This window comes from Saccopteryx leptura, unplaced genomic scaffold (assembly GCF_036850995.1).
Source record: "Saccopteryx leptura isolate mSacLep1 unplaced genomic scaffold, mSacLep1_pri_phased_curated manual_scaffold_105, whole genome shotgun sequence".
Taxonomy (NCBI): Eukaryota; Metazoa; Chordata; class Mammalia; order Chiroptera; family Emballonuridae; genus Saccopteryx; species Saccopteryx leptura.
Genome location: NW_027095786.1, coordinates 1 through 22,760, shown reverse-complemented (window position 1 = coordinate 22,760; position 22,760 = coordinate 1). Strand labels below are relative to the sequence as shown.

Sequence of the window (22,760 nt, the reverse complement as noted above, 5' to 3'; positions counted from 1 at the left end):
ATGCATTGCTTTCCTATAGGCTTTCCTGTCCCATCCTTCCTGTGGGAAGGGGAGGGAGAAGAATGTAAAAGTTTCTGGCTGGCAAGAACAATGGGTCATTTAGTTTTAAATCTAAAATAAAGGTTTACCAAGAAGCTTCTTCTCTTTCAATAGGAGGCAGAATTTACATACCACCTTGCATTGACTGTAGTTCCTCCCCCTTTCTGGAATCTTTAGAATAAAATACCCCTAGGCTAGTGAGGAAAGATGAACCCTAAAAGATTGTAAATATCATTGATTGTATTACCTTGAAAGTCTTAATGTTCTGTATAACCCCTAAACAAATATTTTCAGCTTGTGCCATGATGTCAGGCTCTGCTCCATCCCTGTGTGATCATGGGTATACAAGCAGCCCCTGAACTATTTTTGGGGACTGCACAATTTGGGTCTGCTGCCCCGTGTCAGCCATATGTGGCCGGCATATTTAATAAATCTCTGCCTTTAACAAAACTCTTTAAAATTTATATGGACTGGGTGTCTCTAGGTGAACTCAATGAAGTGAGGTACAGTGCCTTTCAGAATCTGGGATGTGGTACTTTATAACACGTGGAGCTAAATACAACATAATTATGAGGGCAGCGTAGCTTGTATAAAGAGATCTCCTCTTCCCAGATATCAACCCAGCAGGAAGGTATGGCAGGGTGACACTTCACCCACTGAGCTGCCTGTGCATGTGGGGCTCCCCCACCTAGAGAGAGTGCAGAGCTAGGAAAACATTCCAGTACCAGCTGCAGGACTATTTGACCCAGAGAAAGTGGGTCACTACTGGTATTAACTCTCTAGGAAAATGGGGAGCCAGCAAATGGACTATGGTCTGCACACTGGACTCCCTGATCAGAGAAAGTGCAAAGATTGGGGGGCAATGCTGCTCGCACTGGATGGGCAGCTCTACCCAAAGAAAGCACAAAGCAAGCAAAACCTTGTGGCCTAGTGTGGAGTGAGGAGAGACAATGCTGTGCATGTGCACAGGCTGCCAAGCCCCAAGAAGGTGAAGAATGAACAAATTAAGTCTTTGTGTGCACCCAGGCTACCCCACCAGGACAAAGGGTGAATCTAATGGGGGGTGAGATACAAGAAAGCAATCAGGTAACCGAGCGCAGACCGTGCTCTGACAACAGATAATTAAAACAGGACACGCAAAGCACATGCCACGCAGCCCCTTTTACACCAGGCAGCCCTGCCCAGATTAAAAGGGCAAGGAGGCTCACACGCCCCAGGCGGCCCATTCAGAACCCACTCCTTCAGGCCAGGTGACAGGACAGGCACTGCATGCACCTCCCCCCAATGACAACCCGACAACCCTCAGGCTGAAATTATTCAACACACAATGTAACAAAGACAACATGTTCAAGACTGGGCGAGATGACTAATTCCATTCAATTCAAAGGAACAAAAAACCGACAAAGAAAATGGGGAAACAGAAGAATATACCCCAAATGAAGGAACAAGAAAAAAACTCCAGAGAAATATTCTAATGAAATGAACATGGGTAACTGGACAGATAAAGAATTCAAGGCAAACAGTCATCACAATGTTCAATAAACTTGAGAGTAGAATAAAGGATCTCAAGAGAGCACTTGAACAACGAGAAAAGGTAATAAGCTCATCCGGCTTCAGCGCGGACTCACAGGCTTGAGCGCGGGATAATAGACATGACCCCATGGTCACTAGTTGAGCCCAAAGGCAGGTGGATTAAAGCCCAAGTCGCTGTTTTGAGCAAGGGGGCCTCTGGCTTGGCTGGAGTCCCCGCCCTGGCCCGTCCTTGCGTCCCTGGAGCTGGTCCCTTGTGTCCCCTCTCGGGGATACCCAACCGTGAGCGCCCACGCACGTGCAAAAATGCGCTCCGGAAGGCCAAGCAGTCAGCTTCAGCGTCCTCTCCCGCCTAGGCACATAGGGGCTGGGCGTGCGGGGTGGCGGGAACAGAGACGTGGACGGGAGCCTGCAGGGTGGCGGAGGCAGCGCCGCAGGTGAGGGGGGCGGGGAGGGGGGTTGGACTGGGAGCAGCTGGACCCATCAGGGCGAGGGGCGGTCCGCCAGCTGGTGGGAGGGGTCACGAGGCCGCGTCTTCCCTCAGGCACTGGACATTTTTAGGGACATCCACGCCTACTTCTCTTGGGAGGGGTGGCCGCCATGGGCGACTGGGAGAAGGCGCACTGCCCCAAAGTGGAGAGGAACCAGGACGCGCTGCTGCGCAAAGGTGACGGGGCGGGGATGGGGGTGCAGGAACCGGGCGGGGACCGTGGGGCAGCACAGGGGGCAGCGAGTGTTGGGGCTACTTTTTCTTTTTTTTTTTTTAATTTTTTTTTAATTTTTATTTATTTATTTATTTTTTTATTCATTTTAGAGAGGAGAGGGAGAGACAGAGATAGAGAGAGAGAGAGAGAGAGAAGGGGGGAGGAGCTGGAAGCATCAACTCCCATATGTGCCTTGACCAGGCAAGCCCAGGGTTTCGAACCGGCGACCTCAGCATTTCCAGGTCGACGCTTTATCCACTGCGCCACCACAGGTCAGGCCAAAGGGGCTACTTTTTCAAGAGCTTTGCTTTGGGGACCATGATTTTGTTTCTCCCCAGGCCTCAGAGCCCCTAGCCCCGCTTCAATGGTTCACCGCCAACAGGCCACCAGATCCCCGGCGGAAGACACTGAGGACTCGCATGAAGAATGGACACGGAGGCAGCGAGGTGAGGGGTTGCAGGCATGCTCTGCCCATTTGAAACTCACCTGGGGTCAGGTCCCCAGCCTCTAAACAGCTAACCGGGGACAGAGCTTGCGTTTAGCAAACAAGTGAGATGCAAACAGTGCAATGTGCAGTAAGGGGCGATTTGCTACACTGCTTCCATGTGTAAATAATTACACATATTTATAGATGTGTTCATGAGCAGGAATGGTATAGAAGTATAAAACCACGTAAGAAATAACTCATTCAGAGCACTTGTCATCACAAAAGGAGGAGGAAGGTCTGGCGGGTGAGCAGTGCTCCAGGACAGCGCTTTCTGGCAGCCCTGGCCTCATTGCAGACAGGAAAGGATTAATCGTGATTAAGTGCCGGGGTCTAGCCCCGGGGGAAATCCAGGGGTCCTACAGGAAGAGACGGGGTCGGCGCAAGTCGAGTGAGAGAGCCGAATTCTTTATTTTCTCTTTATTCTCTCGTTAGCATTTACTGCCAGGCATCTTTGCCAAATGCTGGTCTAGCTTTCTTTTTATGCACACACACTAAGTTACAATCACATGATATTTTGTTTCACTATGGTTACATATTTCCAGATAACAGTTAATTCATATCTATAAGCTACAAATCAGGTGGTAAGTCATTCAAAGTACAGATATACAATAACTTGAATAGCAATAACAATATCAGTACAAACTTCTAAAAGATTAGTACTAATTAATAATTCTACTTTACTGTTGTTGTGAGTCAAGGGCGCAGAGAGAGATTAGCAGATGAAATCATCAAGGACTAGCAAAGGACCACCGCTTGCTCAGGCAAATGGCTTTGAGTTCATGCAGTGTCCTAATTTTTCTCACAAGACTTCAAAAGGCTTGCTTATTAAGAAATTGGCATAACATCAAGAGTAACTTTTGCTTAAAAATACATAGAGTGCACCTGCAAGATAGCTTAGTAGCAACATAATATCAGAAGGCATTAATTGCTATGGCTGCTATGGATCCCACCACATTCCTCTCCTTATTTTTGGAAAATACAAAAATCTCATGAGAATGTTTTACTGAGAAAAGCCCAGCAACTGCCTTCAGTCACAAAACAAGTCTCTTAACAAAACATTCTTTTCTTATTGTCTGTGTTCCCATCCAAGGCCATGCAATGGGTTATTCCACTACACCTTACCTAAGATTTTATTGTCTGGTCAAATTTTATTTATTTACTATATTCATACACTAGTTAAGTTCTAACTTTATTCTTTCTAACATAATTAATAAGAAGAAATTCTCCTACAAACTTAACCATTTACGAGGGATATCATAGCCAGCCTCTTATGTTTATGAGCCCAGTTCAAGGGGCTTACAGGCTTTCTGTGGAACTTACACCTTCTGTCTCATTTCCAAAGAAATTACTACGAATCTACAGGGAAAGCACGGTACTATTATCCCTGTGCCATAAATAATAGCACACACCCAGAAAAGGGGGGGATAGAAGGCCAGATTAATTCAAAAGGTCAAAGGGGGAAGTATTGTGCCTTTCCTTTGTGGTGACTTTGTCACCCCGCAGCTATTGGTCTTCACTGCGGTGACTTTGTCAATCAGCAGTTTTTGATCTTCTTCTGCTGTGACCTTGTCAGCCAGCGGTTGTGGGTCTTCTCCTGCTGTGACCTTGTCAGCCAGCAGTTGTGGATCTTCTCTGCTGTGACCTTGTCAGCCAGCAGTCGTTGATCGACTCCTGACAATTAAGGCAGCTAGGGTTGTGGACCAGGGTAGGGACCATTGTATCAGGCCCTGTGTCAGCCATCTCTTCAGTGTGTCTGGTTTCATGAGGATGTGGTCAGTAAGGTCCTTCTGCTTTCATGGGTCTAGCACTGAAACCAGCTGAAATCCAGATGTGATCTCTAACTTGAACCAAATGGTTTCTGTGGTCCACAGACCTGAGGCTGTGTTCCCAAGACTGTTTGGTGCTGACCAGACTCTGATGATTAAGGAAGGGCAAGGATGGTTAAATGTGTAAAGGTGAAAGGATAAGAAGAAAAGGAGGCAAGGTGGTCACTGTACCATTAGACTGGACAAGGCCACTCTGAAACAAGAAGACAGAAAGGAGCCCTGGCCAAGTTGCATAATTCATTAGAGAGTCATCCCCATATACCTAAGTTGCGTGTTTGATGTACAGTCAGGGCCCATATAAGAATCAACCATTGAAGCCTGTCCAGGTGGTAGCACAGAGGATAGAGCATCAACCTGGGACAATGAGGACTCAGGTTCCAAACCCCAAGGTTGCAGGCTTGAGGGGGTTCACAGGCTTGAGTGTGGAGACACTGGCTTGAGTGTGAAATCATAGACGTGACCACATAGTCACTGGCTTGATGCACAAGGTTGCTGGCATGAGCCCAAGGTTGCTGGTTTGAGCAAGAGGTCACTGACTGAGCTGGAGTCCCTGGTCAAGGCACGTCTGAGAATGCAATCAACAAACAACTAAGGTACTGCAGCTATAAGTTGATGCTTCTCACCCTTCTCCTTTCCTGTCTGTCTCTCTAGTTAAAAAAAAAAAAAAGAATAATCAACCACTAAATGCATAAATGAATGGAACAGCAAATCAATGATTCTCACTCTCTTCCCTCCTATCTCTCTAAAATCAATAAAAAATTTAATAAATTAAAATTTTTATTGATTTTAGAGGAGTGAGAGAGAGAGAGAGAGATAGAAGGTGGAGGCAGACAGGAGCAGAAAGCATCAACTTATAGTAGTTGCTTTTTGGATGTGCCTTGACAAGGCAAGCCTGGGGTTACAAACTGGTGACTTCAGTGTCCAGGTCACTGCTTTATCTACTGTGCCACTGCAAGTCAGGCAAATTTTTAAAAAAGACATGCCATGAACCAGTGTGGCTCCTAATAACGGTGAGGAATGAAGGAAACACACTTATCAAAACAAAAATGATGGGACTGGGAGGACTCTTCAACATGCCTGGCAGTATCTGAGTGCCCCATAGCCCCAGTTTGCTTTATTATATAGCCATGTGCAAATCAAGGACCTTGATACAAAGTTGCACATCCAAGGCTAAGACAGGAATTCTCCCAAGGCAAAAACAGAATACATTAGTGAAATCTACCAACATCTGAAACAAATAAAAAGTCAGAGGAAGGGCATGTATATTGCTTCCAGCAACCCAAGCAAACAAGTAGAATGGGGGCAAATACTCATCATCACAGCCAAATATGGAGATGGAGAGGGGAGAACTCAGCCCTGTGCTAAGCCTCGAATATACAATGGCTTTTTGCCATTTACGGTCCACAACATATTCCCCTTTTCTTTTTTATTTTTAATTTGTGTGCTGAGATTTCCACTCATCTGATTTCTTAGTTTCCCAGATTATAATTTGGAGGCAGACTGAAAAAATACAGAACAAACACAAAATTAGTATAGCCAATACTAACAAGATACCCAAATATTCTAAAACATTAACAGTGATTAAAGCCTTTAAGCAAACTCTTGGTCAATACAACAAGAATCCATAAAAGAGTAGTGTCCTTAACATGTTCACCAAGTCCAAGTTAGCACCAAAACCATTATAAATTTCCACAAATGCAGCCGAACCCCAGTTCAGTCCATCAAAAGCTGTCACAGGAGCAAGAGTCCAGGAAACACATCCAGGAGATGTCCACATGGCACTGGAATTGCTGTCACACTTGTACACTCTGCAGCTAGTGTCAAAGTCCCAATGACCGCTGCTTCTAGCTGGTGATGACCCAAGTAGACTGGAAAAGCCATCCGCAGCACACATGAAGATGGAGCTTCCGTTTTCTTTAAACTGGAAAGATGAACCCAGGGGGCCTTATACTGGAGCTTTACAGCCATGGGGTGGTGAGGAGAACCTTGGAATACACTAAGCTGGGTGGCAGAGGTAAATTTGTAAGTTGGCAAAAAAGGAAAAAAGGAGCTCTAAATTAGGAGTAGGTCCCAACATAAAATATGAATGGGGCATTGAGGCAGGAGAAATAAAGGAAAACTATATATTAAACAAAGCAGCAGAAAATAGGGCTATCAACACCCACAACAGAGATCTTCGAGGGAAGAATAAAAAACCCGAATATTCAGGCAAGACATAGTTAAGTGGCCCTTGTGTAAATGAGACCAGTCTACCGGCTACTTGGAAGAAATACCCTAGGCTCATCCACAGTGTTGTAGATGGGGCTGATGGCCCTGGGCACCTTCAGCCTTCAGTGGCAAAGCCCAGCATTCTGGGCAAAGTTAGGTCACAGGTGGCTGGAACAGGGCTGGAAGAGACTGAGCCCTCCCTTAGAGGAGCGAGGGGGAAGCCTACCTTCCAGTGTCCCTTCTTCTTCACGGCAAAGGCATGTAAGCCTGGCAGGCTTTGGCTTAAATGACCATCCTTTCCACTATTGAAGCAGGGCCCTGATGGAGTCCTATGAGATGCCATTGGGGAATTGGAACCTTTTGAGGGTGTATCCCAAGAGCTAGTATTTCACCTGATCTCTTTCAGGCTTTTTATGCCTCTTGGTACCTTAAAAGCCATGCTCAGAAGATCTTGCCAAGGGGTTTGAGGATCCCCATCTGCCTATATAAACCTTTTCTGTATATCTGGAGCTACTTGGAAAAAGACAAAACAGTGTTATTAGCTGGATCAAATAAAAGAGTAGAAGTTTGCAGGAGAAAAGGATTTGGTGTCTCCTGTTCAACATTCAAAAGAAAATTTTTTTAAAAGGTAAGGTAGATTTGCAGGAATTCCAGGATATGACTTTCCCTTTTATATTTTTAAAATTGACCTTAAATATTTGCTGGGAACACTTTAATAATACCTTGACTTTAAAGATTGTAAGAAATACCCGTAATTCAAAAGATTTGACAAAATACAGTAAATGCTTTTGTTACATATGTAGGAACATTGTCAGTTTTAATCACATCAAGAAGTCCAATAGTAAAAAATGCATACAATGAGCTATATAACATGCTTAGCAGCCTCTCCTGTCCTAGCAGAGGCTACCATAAATCCAGAATAAGTATCCACTATAACATGGACATAGGACTGTTTGCCAAATGAAGGTATATGAGTAACATCCATTTGCCAAAATTGTCCTGGTAAGAGTCCTTAAGGGTTAACTCCAAATGAAGGGACAGATTGTAGTATAAAACACCTTGGACAGGATTTACCAATCTGCTGTGCTGCTTTCCGAGAAAGCTAAAACTGTTTATGTAGGGCTGCAGCGTTCTGGTGATGAATAGTATGAGACTGAATTGCTTGATCTGTCATGGTTGCTCCAAATAATTTTATTTTGGGTAGCTTGATCAACAAGGGCATTTCCTTGTGCTCCAGGGAGCATGGAGTGAGCTCACATATGTCCTATAAAACATTGAGCTCTATGTTGATGTACAGGTCTTTGAAGAAGGAGAAACTGCTGAAATAATTCATCAGCAGTTGTCCCTAAGACAGCAGTCTCTATAGTGGAAACAACCATAAGTAAATACTTGCTGTCTGTATACAGATTAAAGGAGGAAGGAATATGGCAAATGCTGAAAAGCCATGATAATGGCATGTAATTCTAGTCTTTGAGCTGATTTCAAGGCAAATTATTTTAGTATAAATTTGTCCATCGATTTTAAGCCTGCTATTCCTGAGCTAGACCCATCAGTAAAGACTGTAGGTGCTTCAGGAACGGGCTCATTAGCAATTGCCTTAGGAAATACAAATGTAGAAATTAATGAAAATTGAACTATTTTATCAGCTGGGTAGTGAGAATCAATTTGGCCTCTAAAATTTGTAAAAACAATTTGCCATTTAGTGGAAGTTTCCCAGAGCCATTGTTGTTGATCCTTTGAAAAAAAAACAACAATAATTTGAGGCTCAAAACCTATAAGCTGTAAGAGTCGCCTACACCCCTTGATAATCAAGGAGGTGACAAGGTCAAGATACGAAGATAAAACTTTTTTAGAAGTAACAGCCAAATGAATCTATTCAGTAGGACCTGAAACTTGCCACAGTAGTCCCGTTGGAGTGTAACTTGAGGGACAAATTAGTAAGTCAATTGATTCTTCAGGATTTATGCATTTTAGTTGTGCTTGTTGCAAGGCTTTTTTACAAGCTTTAAAGCTTGTTGTCCCACAGCTGTAAGTATCCGAGCAGAAGCTGGTTTAGCCGAGCCTCTAAGAATATCAAAAAGTGGTTTCAGTTCCCCAGTAGTTAATTTCAAGAAAGGTCTAAGCCAGTTAATGTCTCCTAACAGTTTCTGGAGATCATTTAAAGTTTGCAAATGATCTGTCCTGATTTCTATTTTCTGTGGACGAATTTGTTGTCCCTCAACAATGTGTCCTAAATAAGAAAAAGGTAAAGATTGCTGTACTTTTTTAGGAGCTATATAAAGTCCTGATTCTTTCAAAGAATATTGTAGTTGTTGCAAAATGATCAACACAGTGTCTTTATCTGGATGAGTGATAAGAATATTATCCATATAATGAATTATGTACACCTTAGGGTACTGCCTTCAAACTGAAGAGATAGCTTGAGAAATGTATTTTTGGCACAAGGTAGGAGGACTGTTGGCCATACCTGGAGGAAAACTCTCCACTGGTATTGCTCCATTGGAGCCTAGAAATTAAATGAAGGAACACTGAATGCAAAACACTTGCAATCATTGATGACTGTTCCTCCTGTTGCCTTCAGGCCTGGCACTAGGATTTTAAGTCATCATACATTAAAATTGATTTTCTTCACTCAGAGAATGTTAGGATACTGGGATTTTCTGTTCATTCTCTGAAATTTGTGGAATCAAACACTAAGGGTATTTACATGGCCCCCGAGTGGTCGGCATCCCCCAACTTCTTAGAGGGACAAGTGGCGTTCAGCCACTCGAGATTGAGCAATAACAGGTCTGTGATGCCCTTAGATGTCCGAGGCTGCACGCGTGCTACACTGACTGGCTCAGCGTGTGCCTACCCTATGCCAGCAGGCGCGGGTAACCCATTGAACCCCATTCGTGATGGGGATCGGGGATTGCAATTATTCCCCATGAACTAGGAATTCCCAGTAAGTGCGGGTCATAAGCTTGCGTTGATTAAGTCCCTGCCCTTTGTACACACCGCCCGTCGCTACTACCAATTGGATGGTTTAGTGAGGCCCTCGGATCGGCCCTGCTGGGGTCGGCCCACGGCCCTGGCGAAGCGCTGAGAAGACGGTCGAACTTGACTATCTAGAGGAATTAAAAAAAATAAAAAATAAAAAATAAAAAAAAAACACTTGCAATCATGCAGGTTTAAAGGAATAGTAAAAAAGCAATCCTTCAAGTCAATAATTACAAGGTGAAAATTCCATGGAATGGCAGCAGGAGAAGGGAGTCTAGCTGGAGAGGACCCATAACTTTCAGTCTTATTTATTTCTCTCAAATCTTGTAATAGTCTCCAGGTTCCTGATTTCTTTTTAATGACAAAAGTAGGGACATTCCATGGACTATTGGATGGTTCGATGTACCCAAGCTGTAACTGCTCTTGTACCAATTGAGCAGCTCTCCTAAGTTTCTCCTGAGAAAGGGGCCATTGGTCTACCTATACAGGATTATCTGATTTCCAAGTAATTGGGTCTGCACAATGCCTTACTGAGGTAGCTGGAGCTACCAAGGCCCCTATGCTAAATTTTGTTATCCTAATCCACACCTTCTGGTATTGGGTGCCACTTCTATGGGGGTGAGAATTCCCTGCTGTTATTTCCCTAGTCCCTTAGGGGGCAAAAATTCCTGATCAAGCATTTGAGTGCTGACTAAATTATTAGGACTGACAAGTAATGCTCCCATATTTTTCAAAACATCTCTACCCCACAAATTAACTGGTAATCCAGGGAGCACATAAGGCTGAAAAAAATCCAGAATGACCTTCTTAATCTTCCCAGAACTTTGTTGAGGGGATTTACTCTGCCCTATACCTTGTAATTCTGTGGCTGCTGCATGAGTTGGCCAGGAAGGAGGCCAATGTGGCTTAGCAATAACAGATATATCAGCTCCAGTATCTAAAAGTCTTTTAAATTTACACCCTTGTATTGTTAGTTCCATTTCAGGGCGTTCCTGACCTATTTTTTTTTTAATCAATTTGAAAAATCAGAGGAGCCAAATCACTAATTTTCTTGGGGCCCTTTTGCAGGACGTGGCCTGAGAAGCAGAATTAGCATCTTTATACTATTCTTCTAACTGCCTGAATTAGATGTGAGACAAATACCTGAAATTACTTATTAGGGCCCTGCTTAATTTTGCTCAATTCCTTTGTTTTGCCTAACTGAGATAACCTTACATATAACAATACAATTTACATACAAAAAACACAAGTATAACATATAACTTTGACTAATCCTAATATTTAAATTGCTATTTGGCTCCTAACTCGGAACATACCTCACAATGCACTAACCAAATCAGTAAGTCTTAAGGATCTACATTCTATTCTATTTAAATTTAAATGAGTGCTCCTTACAAGTTCTAAAAACATTTTATTTTTTCTAAATATCAGAGCCAGCATTTCCAATTTTTGCATGCAAAAAAACTTAATTCAGGCCTTAAAAACAGATACATTTTAGACAACATTAAACAAAGTCTTAACAGAGACAAGAATTAGATGAACCAGACAAACCAGAAAGAAACACAGGATTTCAGAGCATATTGAGATTAGAAAGATGCCTGCCTGAATTAGGGCATTTTCAGACAGAGGGACTGAAGGATATGACTAAACAAAATCTGTCCAAGAAAATTTGCTCTCAGCAGCTGCTGGGATATTTTCTATAGTCAGATCCAACATAGATCCCCTGCCTCAACCTCCAGGCAAAGAACAAGAAAGAAACAAAATGATAGTTCAGAAGACCGCAGTCAAAACATTAAAGAAAATCAGACCATGACAGAAAAACCTGCAATCTTCCTAATACCTGAGTCTCCTTTTCATTCTCAAGAAAGTCCAACTTCCACAGCAAATATTTACCCCTGGAGAGACAAGCACAAGCAATCGCCTTCCAGCCATTTGAAGGAAGAGTCTTTGCACTAATAGTATCTAATAAACCAAGTGAAAAAGGGGCAGTAGGCCTACACTGAACACAAGTAAGTTTAAGCTCTTTCAGAGTTCTAAAAGGTACAGGTTCATGTTCTTGCACTAGTCTCCCTGTACTATCCTGTCTTTCTACAACAGGAAAATGGGTAAAGCCATCTATTGTTTCCCCTATATTTTGAGCCTGGTCTATAGATTGATGGAGAGGGGATTTTCCAGATTTTGAGCTATAGACTCCAGAATCAGCCAGATAAGGGTACAGAGGAGCAGAGGGTTGAATGTAGAAAGGAGCTGAGGGCAGCAAAGGCCCCGCGGTTAAGGCAGCCATAGCCATGTATTTTTTATCTCTCCTGTCATCCTCAGACTCCCAAGTTATCCTTATATTCACATCCCTCTGTTTCCAGCTCACCCTGATAATCTTCAGACAACGATTTGTCTTCATACAGAAACATTTCTACATAAAGGTCCCTTATTTTTGACCCTATCTGTTCCATAATATTTTACTCCTGACTACACTTTCCCCAAAAACTTTTGTTACTCACTGTACGCACTTCACTTGGGGAGTTTCATCACCTTCCTTCAGTTTTAGTTTCCTTGGACTCATACTCAAGTCTATTGTTTGGGCGCCACTTGCCGCGGACTAGTGCAGCTCCTAATAAAGGTGCAGAATTAAGAAAACACACTTATCAAAACAAAAACGATAGGACCGGGAGAGCTCTTCAACATGCCTGGCAGTATCCTGGTGTCCCATAGCCCCAGTTCACTTTATTATATAGCCATATGCAAATCAAGGACCTTGATACAAAGTTGCACATCCAAGGCTAAGACAAGAACTCTCCCAAGGCAAAAACAGGATACATTAGTGATATCTACCAACATCTGAAGCAAACAAAAAGTCAGAGGAAGGGCATGTATATTGCTTCCAGCAACCCAAAAAGCAAATAGAGTGGGTTGAAATACTCAGCATCGTAGCCACATATGAAGATGGAGTGGGGAGAACTTAGCCTTTTGCTAAGCCTCGAATCTACAATGGCTTTTTGCCATTTATGGTCCATAACAAAGACAGAAAAGAGAAAGTGTTATATTAAAGAAATGGACTTTCTGTCCAGTTAAGTGACCTTTATTATATTTTTGACATAAATGGCCAATTTTTTTTCTTTTTTTTTTTTTACTGAGAGATAGAGAGGGAGGAAAGGACAGACAGTGACAGACTGGCTGAAAGGGAGAGAGATGTAAACTATCAATTCTTCATTGAAGCTCCTTAGTTGTTCATCGATTGCTTTCCCATATGTGCCCTGACTGGGGGGTTACAGCACAGTGAGTGACCCCTTGCTCAAGCCGGATACCTTGGACTTGAGCCAGCAACCATGGGGTCATGCCTATGATCTCACACTCAAGCTGGTGACCCTGTGCTCAAGCTGGTGAGCCTGCACTAAAGCCTGAGTAGCCCCCACTGAAGCTGGCAGCCTTAGAGTTTCAAAACTTGAGTCTTCAGCATCACACTCCATCCAGGAGAAGCAAGACCCTCTAGAAAACACTCTAGATGTAAATTGGTTAAGAAAAAATCATTTGTAGATTCCAGTTCCTCTGAGTCCTCTAAAAAGGCTAATAAGTATGGCCTAGGTGTATGGGGTGGACTTTGGATAGGCCTGGATTTAAGCTCTAAACTGAGAGTGAATTTAGCACTGGACCTTTGGACAAATCTTACAAATTATCTGAGCTCTTGAATGCTAATGTGTAAGGTGAAGATACATGCATATATTCTTTGACAGTACTCAATTCAATTTATCTGTGTATGTATTTCTTTATTTTTTAGGTAAGATGAGGAGAGATAGTGAGGTGACTCACATATGCACTCTTACCAAGTTCTACCCGGCAACCCCAATTCTCAAGTACTGAGCTGGTTTTTAGCACCTTAGGATGATGTTCTCTAGCTAACCAAGCCATCCTCAGTGCCCAGGGCTAATGCTCAAACCAATTGAGCCACTGGCTGCAGGAAAGGAATAAGGAGAGAAGGTGGAGAGGGAGGGGTAGAGAAGGAGATGGTCGCTTCTCCAATATACACCGATGGGAATCAAACCCGGGACATACACTGGCCAAAGCTCTATCCACTGAGCAACTGGCTAGGGCTTAAATTCAATGTAAAATAATTGACACATACATGTTGTCCAATAAATACATCTATGATAATAGCAACCATATGCTGTTGGTGTTGTATCCCTGGCCTTTTCTAAATGCCTTATATATACTGTGCCCTTAATAAATATTTTATGAATAACTAAAATTTGAGAAGTTATAATTCATAATGAGAAGATCTATAAAATATATAAAATTGAATTGGCCATCTGTAGTCAGTGTACAGGCTTACTATTATAGGGGCTCTCTGAGCCAATAGTTGACAAAGGAAAATACCAGAGTGTATAGAAGGACAGGTGATAATTTGATGGCAGGAGTTTGTGTGTTTTCTGACAAAATAGGGACTAACACTCCAGACTCCACCAAACTCACTCTTCTCCAACTTAGAACTCAAGAGAAAGGAGACTGAAGTAAAGATGTGTAGCTTACGAGAAAGAAATAGCCACGTGTACCAAGAGATCAGCGAACCCCAGGACAATGACTACCTTTGTAAGTGACCCTAACAAAGCATGCTAACTCTTCATACAATAATGTCATCTAGCCTGACCTGTGGTGGCGCAGTGGATAAAGCGTTTACCTGGAAATGCTGAGGTTGCCGGTTTGAAACCCTGGGCTTGCCTGGTCAAGGCACATATGGGAGTTGATGCTTCCAGCTCCTCCTTCCTTCTCTCTCTCTGTATCTCTCTCCCTCTCTGTCTCTCTCCCTCTCTCTCTCCTCTCTAAAAAATGAATAAATTAAAAAAAATAATGTCATCTAATCATTTGGCCCTTACAGCATTCAGTTCCCCCATGGACCCACATTACAGAAGTGAGGCTCAATGATGTGAGTGCCTGGGCTCTCTCTGAAGCTCTATATGTCCAGGAACATGCACTACACCTTCCCTAATCACTATTGCTCTCATCCTCAGATTGTGAGAATTATCAGAACTTCTTCATTGACAGTTGTGATGTACATGGGCCCCCTACATTTGTAAAAGACAGTGCAGTGGATAAGGGGCATCCAAACCACGCAGCCCTCACTCTGCCCCCTGGGTTGAGAATCAGACCATCGGGCATTCCTGAGGCTGGTCTTGGAGTGTGGAATGAGGCATCTGCTCTGCCAGTGGGTCTGCACTTTGGCCCTTATAAGGGCCAGATCACAGAAGATGAAGAGGCAGGCAACAACGGATACTCCTGGCAGGTGAGAAGTATTTACCTCTTCCCTGTCTTGTGGATTCCCACATCACTCCCATGGCTTGGTGGGACCTGCCCTTCTAAATACTAGGACATGGATGGAGACAATATGGTTAGCTCTGGGTACAGAGTGGACTTTGCAGACCATGGAGGTCCTGTTGAGAATCACAAGTTAAGTGGGAGCAAAGTGGTACAGACACAAAAGAATGCCTTCTCCCAGCCTTGAGTTGACAGGTCAACGCAGATGTAATGAGTTATAAAAATATCATGTGGTCACTAGTGGCAATGCATGCAAGCTGAAAGAGCTTTGTTGACAGTAGAGTAAAATAATTTTATTAATTCATCATCTGAAAAAAGCCTTTAATTTTTCTTCCTGAAATGCAGATCACCAAAGGGAGAAACTGCCATGAGTATGTGGATGGGAAGGATGAATCCTGGGCCAACTGGATGAGGTAAGGCCAAGAAGTTTCTGGGAGTCACAGAAAACACTCATCCCTCTCAGGCCCATACAGCTTTCCTTCTCATCATGCCTCCCTCAGTGGTCTCCCTGAATCCTCTGTTCCTCTTTTTTCTCCATTCAGTGCTCTTTTAAATCAAGAAGTATATAGAGGAAAAAAGAAGATAAAAATATAGCTTATGTCCTCAAAATATAAATCTCTATGCTAGACAAAATTTAGGCACTGAAAAAATTTTTGAGGGCTTGGATTACACTTTAATTGATCTAATGAACATTATCTAAGCAAGCCCTAACTATAGTATATATTCCATGTTAGAGGAAGGTATTTATTACTTAAACAGATCATATAACCCATCCTCTTATGAAGAACTAATTGCAGACATGGTGAAACAATACAATTTAGAAATGTTTAACTATAATTTTTCTATTTTTTGTGAAGTGTAAAGTGCCAGGATACCTAAACCATGGATAGCCTACACCTGTGAGGGCAGCAAATTATCCCAGCCTCACTTCTAATTAGAAATGAGTTCTGAACCCCACAGAGCAATGATCATTGGCCACTTCCCTGAGGGGCTCTTTTATCAGAGGCTACAGAATGTGAATAAGCTATTATTGTTCTTTATGAATTTGCTAAGACAAAGAGACCTCCAAGTCCTGGTCGGTTGGCTCAGCGGTAGAGCACTGTCCCGGCCTTGGAAGTCCAGGGTTTAATTCCCACCCAGGGCACTGAAAAGCGCTCATCTGCTTCTCTGCCCTTCCCCCTCTTTTTTATCCCTATCTCTCTTTTCCCCTCCCACAGCCAAGGCTCCACTGGAGCAAAGTTGTCCCTGGCACTGAGGATGGCTCCATGACCTCTGCCTCAGGTGCTAGAATAGAGGAATACCCCAGATGGGCTGAGCATCGCCCCTTGGTGGGCATGCCAGGTGAATCCCGGTCAGGCGCATGTGGAAATCTGTCTGCCTTCCTGCTTCTCACTTCAGTGGGAAGGGGGAGACCTCCTGGTTTTTATGGGAACCTGGGTGAGGTATCAAATGCTACCTAAATAAAATGTGAGAATAGAGAAATGCCTCTCAATAAAAGATGTACTTTGCCTGACCAGGCAGTGGCTCAATGGATAGAGCATCAGACTGTGATGCCAAGGACCCAGGTTTGAGATCCCGAGGTAGCCAGCTTGAGCGCAGACTCATCTGGCTTGAGCAAAAAGCTTGGACCCAAGGTCACTGGCTCAAGCAAGGGGTTACTCAGTATGCTGAAGGCCTGCAGTCAAGGCACATATGAGAATGCAATCAGTGAACAACTAAGGTTTCGCAATGAAAAACTGATGATTGATGCTTCTCATCTTTCTTTGTTCCTGTCTGTCTGTCCCTATCTATTCCTCTCTTTGACTCTTTCTTTCTCTCTCTCTCTGTCCTTGTAAAAAAAAATTTAAAAAGAAAAAAAATGGACTTGGGCTGAGTATTGAATGATGTGAACTAATCTAAACAGAGTCCAACATCAAGTAGCAAATTCTGTGATATAAAACAGAACCTGAGTTAGTTTGAAAAAGCTCGAGGTCAGTGGGTTTTATGGCCAATCAGGGTGAAGGTTACATCTGGAATTGGCTTTGGAAAATGGTATTAGGCAGGATGAGCACCATAAGTAGGACCTGGAGATAGGAAGTCATTTGACATTGTGACAGGCTGAAACATTGAACAACAGGTTCTCCAGGAGCACTGTGGGAGTGGGCGACATCAGAGCCCCAGTGTCAGATGCAGAGCTGGACATGGATCTGAGAGGCAGTAGGAACTTATCACCTTTGGGTTTTTTTTTTCACCTGCCTCAATCCCAGGTATGTGAACTGTGCTTGGGATGATAAAGAGCAGAACCTGGTGGCCTTTCAGTATCACAGGCAGATTTTCTATCGAACCTTCCGGGTCATCAAGCCAGACTGTGAGCTGTTAGTCTGGTACGGTGATGAGTTTGGCCAGAAGCTGGGCATCAAGAGCGTCAGCAAGTGGAAGAGAGAGCTTGCAGCAGCTAGAGGTAAGCACAACATTCTTCAAAATGAAAATGAAGAGAGAACTCACCTTAGATATTTTCATGGTACACTGTAAAGTCAGTAAGATTTTGAATCAGATGCTTTAGAAATAAAGGATTTATTTCATATGCCTTTGATTCTTAGAAAAAATATTTATATTTTTTATTTTTTATTTAATTTTTTTAAGTGAGAGGAGAAGGGAGAGACAGATTCCTTCATGTGCCCAACCAGGACCCACACAGCAACCCCAGTCTGAGGTCCATGCTCAGACTAGCTGAGCTATCCTCAACAACTGAGGTCAACACTTGAACCAACTGAGCTATCAAGCTGATGATCGAACCAATTGAGCCACTGGCTGTGGGAGGGAAGAGAGAGAGCAGAGGGAGAGGGAGAGAAAGATAAGCAGTTCATTGCTTTTAATGTGTGTCCTGACCGGGGATCAAACCTGGGACATCCACATACCAGGCCAACACTCTATTCACTGGGAAAACTGGCCAAGGCCTGTTTTTTAAGGGCCACCGCTGTCTAGCATAAAGGGTAAGAGCAGAGGTCGGAGAGATGTGCAGCAGCCTGGAAATGCGTGCTGGGATCCACGCTGAGATGCATGGGACCTTCCTGAGTGAGGTGGGATGGTGGTGCTGTTCTATAACTCAAGGTGGCTTATTCTCTAAGATTTGCTTTGCTAATTTTTAAAAAATACACTTCAGTGAGAAATCCTCTCAGAGATTACTTCATCTCCAAGTGAGAGAAGATTATGGATTAGCTGGAGAGGGATAGGAGTAGGAGTCAAGTATGTAAGAAGTATGGTTGTAGGATCTGGCTGGTTAGCTCAGTCACTTAAGCACCAACCTGAAATACCAAGGTTGAGCCCGGATCAGGGCACATACAAGAAAAGACCAGTGACTGCATGCCTATGTCAAAAAATGAATAAATGCCTCTCTCTTACTCTCGCTCTTTCTTCTTCTTCTTCTTCTTCTTCTTCTTCTTCTTCTTCTTCTTCTTCTTCTTCTTTTTTCTCCTTTTTCTTCTTCTTCTTCTTCTTCTTCTTCTTCTTCTTCTTCTTCTTCTTCTTTTCTCTCCTCCTCCTCATCCTATTTTTCCTCTCCATCCTCCTCCTCCTCTCTTTGCCCCTCTAAAAATCAATCAATTTTTTAAAAGTATGATTCAGGAAATATTTTGAAACAGGTCTTTACATTGTATATGAAATGGGCTGACACTGAATAAAATCAAGTATGAATATTTGATGTGAGGTTTGAGGAAGGACATATTTTCAGTTTATCATCTGTGGAAAACTATGAGGAAAGCAATTTCTAGTTGGGACCAGTGGTCTTTCTAAATAACTGTTTTAAAAGCTACATGTATATAGGATAGGTCAGCATTGTTCCACCCATACAAGGGGTGAAACAGCCTCTGATGCTACTTGAAAGTTTCTCGTCTGGTAATGCATACAAAGGACCCTTGATATGGGCTTTCTGGATTTCTAAATAAGATACAGTACCTAAAAATGAAAAGAGAAAATAGAGTGTAAAGAAACACTTTGTGAGAGACAGATATTACACTGTCAACCCCATAAGAATGACTGATGGGACAGGTCTTAATAGCAGACAAAACATATGACTCAGGCAGCCTTTTCAACATCTGTACTGACCAAAATTTTCTCTTTCAGCAGAACCACAGCCAAAAATACACCCATGTCCCTCCTGCTCTTTGGCCTTCTCCAGTCAGAAATTCCTCAGTCAACATGTGGGATGCAATCACCCCTCTCAAATTCTCCCAGGAACATCTGCTAGAAAACACCTCCAATCAGAGGATCCCTGCCCAGAGGATCCAAATCAGCAGCAGCACCATACTGATACACACAGCTGGGATGACAAAGCTGAAGGTCAAAAGGACAAAGGAAAGTCCAAACATTTGCTTAAAAGGACCAGTCCAAGGAGGATTTCAAGGGCCTTTTTTAAAACTCTCAAAAGACACTTGCAAAGCTCTAGTAAGCAAGAGAGAGTGCTGCAGGAAGCACCCAGCAGAGGCCAGAAAGTGAATTCAGTGGACACAGAAAAACTGTCAATGAGAGTAGGAATTTTGAGAATTGTACCTGTCAAGTATAGAGAGTGTGGGCAAGGCTTTGATGATGGGTCACATCTCCTCAGACAGCAGAGGACACCCTCAGGGGAGAAGCCCTATGTTTGCAGGGAGTGTAAGCGAGGCTTTTCACTAAAGTCAACTCTCCTCACACAGCAGAGGACACACTCAGGAGAGAAGCCCTATGTTTGCAGAGCGTGTAAGCGAGGCTATTCAATGAAGTCACATCTCCTCAGACACCAAAGGACACACTCAGGGGAGAAGCCCTATGTTTGCAGGGAGTGTGAGCGAGGCTTCACACAAAAGTCAACTCTCCTCACACATCAGAGGACACACTCGGGGGAGAAGCCCTATGTTTGCAGGAAGTGTGAGCGAGGCTTCACACGAAAGTCATATCTCCTTATACATCAGAGTATACACTCAGGGGAGAAGCCCTATGTTTGCACGGAGTGTGAGCGAGGCTTCATACAGAAATCATGTCTCCTAATACACCAGAGGACACACTCAGGGGAGAAGCCTTATGTTTGCAAGGAATGTGAGCAAGGCTTCACACAGAAGTCATATCTCCTCAGACACCAAAGGACACACTCTGGGGAGAAGCCCTATGTTTGCAGGGAGTGTAAGCGAGGCTTTTCACTGAATTCAACTTTCCTCAGACACCAGAGGACACACTCAGGAGAGAAGCCTTATGTTTTCAGGGAGTGTGAGCGAGGCTTCACATGGAAGTCATATCTCCTAATACACCAGAGGACACATTCACAGGAGAAGCTCTACGTTTACAGGGAGTGTGAGCAAAGCTTTACACAGAAGTCAACTCTCACCTGACCAGGCAGTGGTGCAGTGGATAGAGTGTCAGACTGGGATGAGGGCTCATCTGGCTTGAGCAAAAAGCTCACCAGCTTGGACCGAATGTCGCTGGCTTGAGTAAGGGGTTACTTGGTCTGCTAAAGGCCCATGGTCAAGGCTCATATGATAAAGCAATCAATGAAGAACTAAGGTGTTGCAATAAAAAACTGATGATTGATGCTTCTCATCTCTCTGTTCCTGTCTGTCTCTATCTATGCCTCTATCTGACTCTCTGTCACTGTAAAAAAGAAAGAAGAAGTCAACTCTCCTCAGACACAAAAGGACACTCTCTGGGGAGAAGCTCTATGTTTTCAAGGAGTGTGAGTGAAGCTTTTCACTGCCCAACTCTCCTCACAGACCAGAGAACACACTCATGGTAGAAGCCCTATGTTTGCAGGGAGTGTGAGCAAGACTTTACATAGAAGTCAATTTTCCTCACACATCAGTGACACACTCATGGGAGAAGCCCTATGTTTGCAGAGAGTGTGATCAAGGCTTTTCATTGAAGTCAACTCACACTCCAGACAACACACTCAGAGGAGAAGCCCTATGTTTGCAGGAAGTGTGAGTGAGGCTTTACACAGAAGTTAGTTTTCCATGGACACCAGATGACAGGGGAGAAGCCCTCAGTTTGCAAGAAGGGTGAGTGAGTCATTAGCGTTAAGTTGCAAATTTGCAGCTACAGCTGTGACACAGGTCATACCCCAGCCCTGAGGGGACTTCAGAACAAGTCTACTGACCCCTTACCCTCCCAAGACTAATTAGTACAGAAGTAACTGGTTAAACAAGTTTTTCACTCTTATGACAAGACACAGTTCTTTTAGTGGTATGGAAATGTCAACACTGATCTCCATGGTCTCTTGTCCTCCTGTTCTAGTAAATCTTATCTCCATAAAACTATGAAGCCCACATACCTCATTCCCCCTGTCATTGAAACCAGAGAGCTCCAGGAGGGCCACAGAGAACTCACGCTGTCAAGCACAGAATCTTAACCCCTGGAAACATGGAAGTATGGAGTCAATCTACTTAGGTAACTGCCCAGGAATAGGGATTTGAGACAGACTCACCAGGGAAAGTTATTTTCTTGACTCCCAGGAAGTGGAGCTTTCTCTCCTAGTAGGCTCACCACCCTCCTTCCTTGGCTTCTCTTGGCTCCTGTCCTGGTTTCCTCTGACTTCTGTAGAATCAGAGCTGAAACCAGGGAGGAACATGTTTGTGTGCATGTCTGTGTGCCTGGGTCAGTCTGGGCACCTGGTCTCCCTCACTCTCCTCACTGCCCTTTAAGGGTGAGCATCATGGGTGTACACCAAATGGACTCCAGATAATTCCATAGTGGGTTTGAATCTCAGCTCTGCCCTCACAATCTCTGCAACCTAAGGCAAAATTCTCAACCTCTCTGTGCCTGTTTTTTAATCTATATAATGGGAATGGTGCCTGACCAGGCAGTGGTGCAGTGCATAGAGCATTGGACTGGGATGCAGAGGAACCATGTTCAAAACCCCAAGGTCACTGGCTTGAGCACAAGTTCACCAGCTTGAGTGCAGTGTTGCATGCTTAAGCATGGAATCATAGACATGACTCCATGGTCACTGGCTTGAAGCTCAAGGTTGCTGCCTTGAGTAAGGGGTCACTCACTCTGCTAGAGCCTCCTGGTGAAGACACATATGAGAGAGCAATCAATAAAAACTAAGGTGCGCCAACAAAGAATTAATGGTTCTCATCTCCCTTTCTGTCTGTCACTATCTGTCTCTGAGTCTCTCACACAAAAAAATTTGCTTCCCTGTCTCCACACTCTAAAATAAATAAAAAACTGGAATCGCCTGATCAAGGCATATATGGAAGATGATGCTTTCTGCTCCTCCATCTCTCTCTCTCTCTCCCCCCCCCCGCCCTCTTTCTCTCTCCCTGTTGGTCAAATAAGTTTGTAAATATGATATATATGTTTGCTCGCTTGTGACTTATATTGGGTGTGGGGGACAGGCTATAAGCAGGCCAGGTCATTGTAGCCTAAGGTTTGGTTTTGGGACTAAGCTTTTCCCCACACCCTTGACTGATTGTATGATCTGGGTGGTACACTCTCATGAGGAATCCAATTATGCCTTGGATAAGTGACTTTGTATCAGAGACTTCCTTGTTTGTATATTGGATTAAGGCATTTTGGTTTTCTACACTATAAGGTGGGACAGACCAGGAGCTTGGACACACAGTTCCTGCTATCACAATTGCAGGGGCTTTCCTGATCCCTTGCCCTTCATGGGAAGAGCTGGTTTTCTGCTTTTCCCTTGTCTTCTTTTGTGGTTTGCCTGTCTTGGTGAGACACAAT

General features: G+C 43.6%; 1 protein-coding gene and 1 non-coding gene across 2 annotated transcripts; both read left to right on the top strand.

Annotated features, from left to right (window-relative positions):
• Positions 1-2,163: 2,163 nt before the first annotated feature.
• LOC136387132 (histone-lysine N-methyltransferase PRDM9-like) lies at positions 2,164-19,499 on the top strand (the record flags this gene model as incomplete). The annotated part of the gene is made up of 7 exons (XM_066358189.1): positions 2,164-2,236; positions 2,612-2,719; positions 14,253-14,354; positions 14,774-15,045; positions 15,423-15,490; positions 17,324-17,517; positions 19,179-19,499. Coding segments are annotated over exons 1-7 (1,132 nt in total), but the record flags the coding sequence as incomplete, so codon positions are not given.
• Positions 9,348-9,490, top strand: LOC136387133 (small nucleolar RNA SNORA79). Its single transcript, XR_010748084.1, has one exon. It is a non-coding gene; the product is annotated as a small nucleolar RNA SNORA79 (small nucleolar RNA).
• Positions 19,500-22,760: the final 3,261 nt, after the last annotated feature.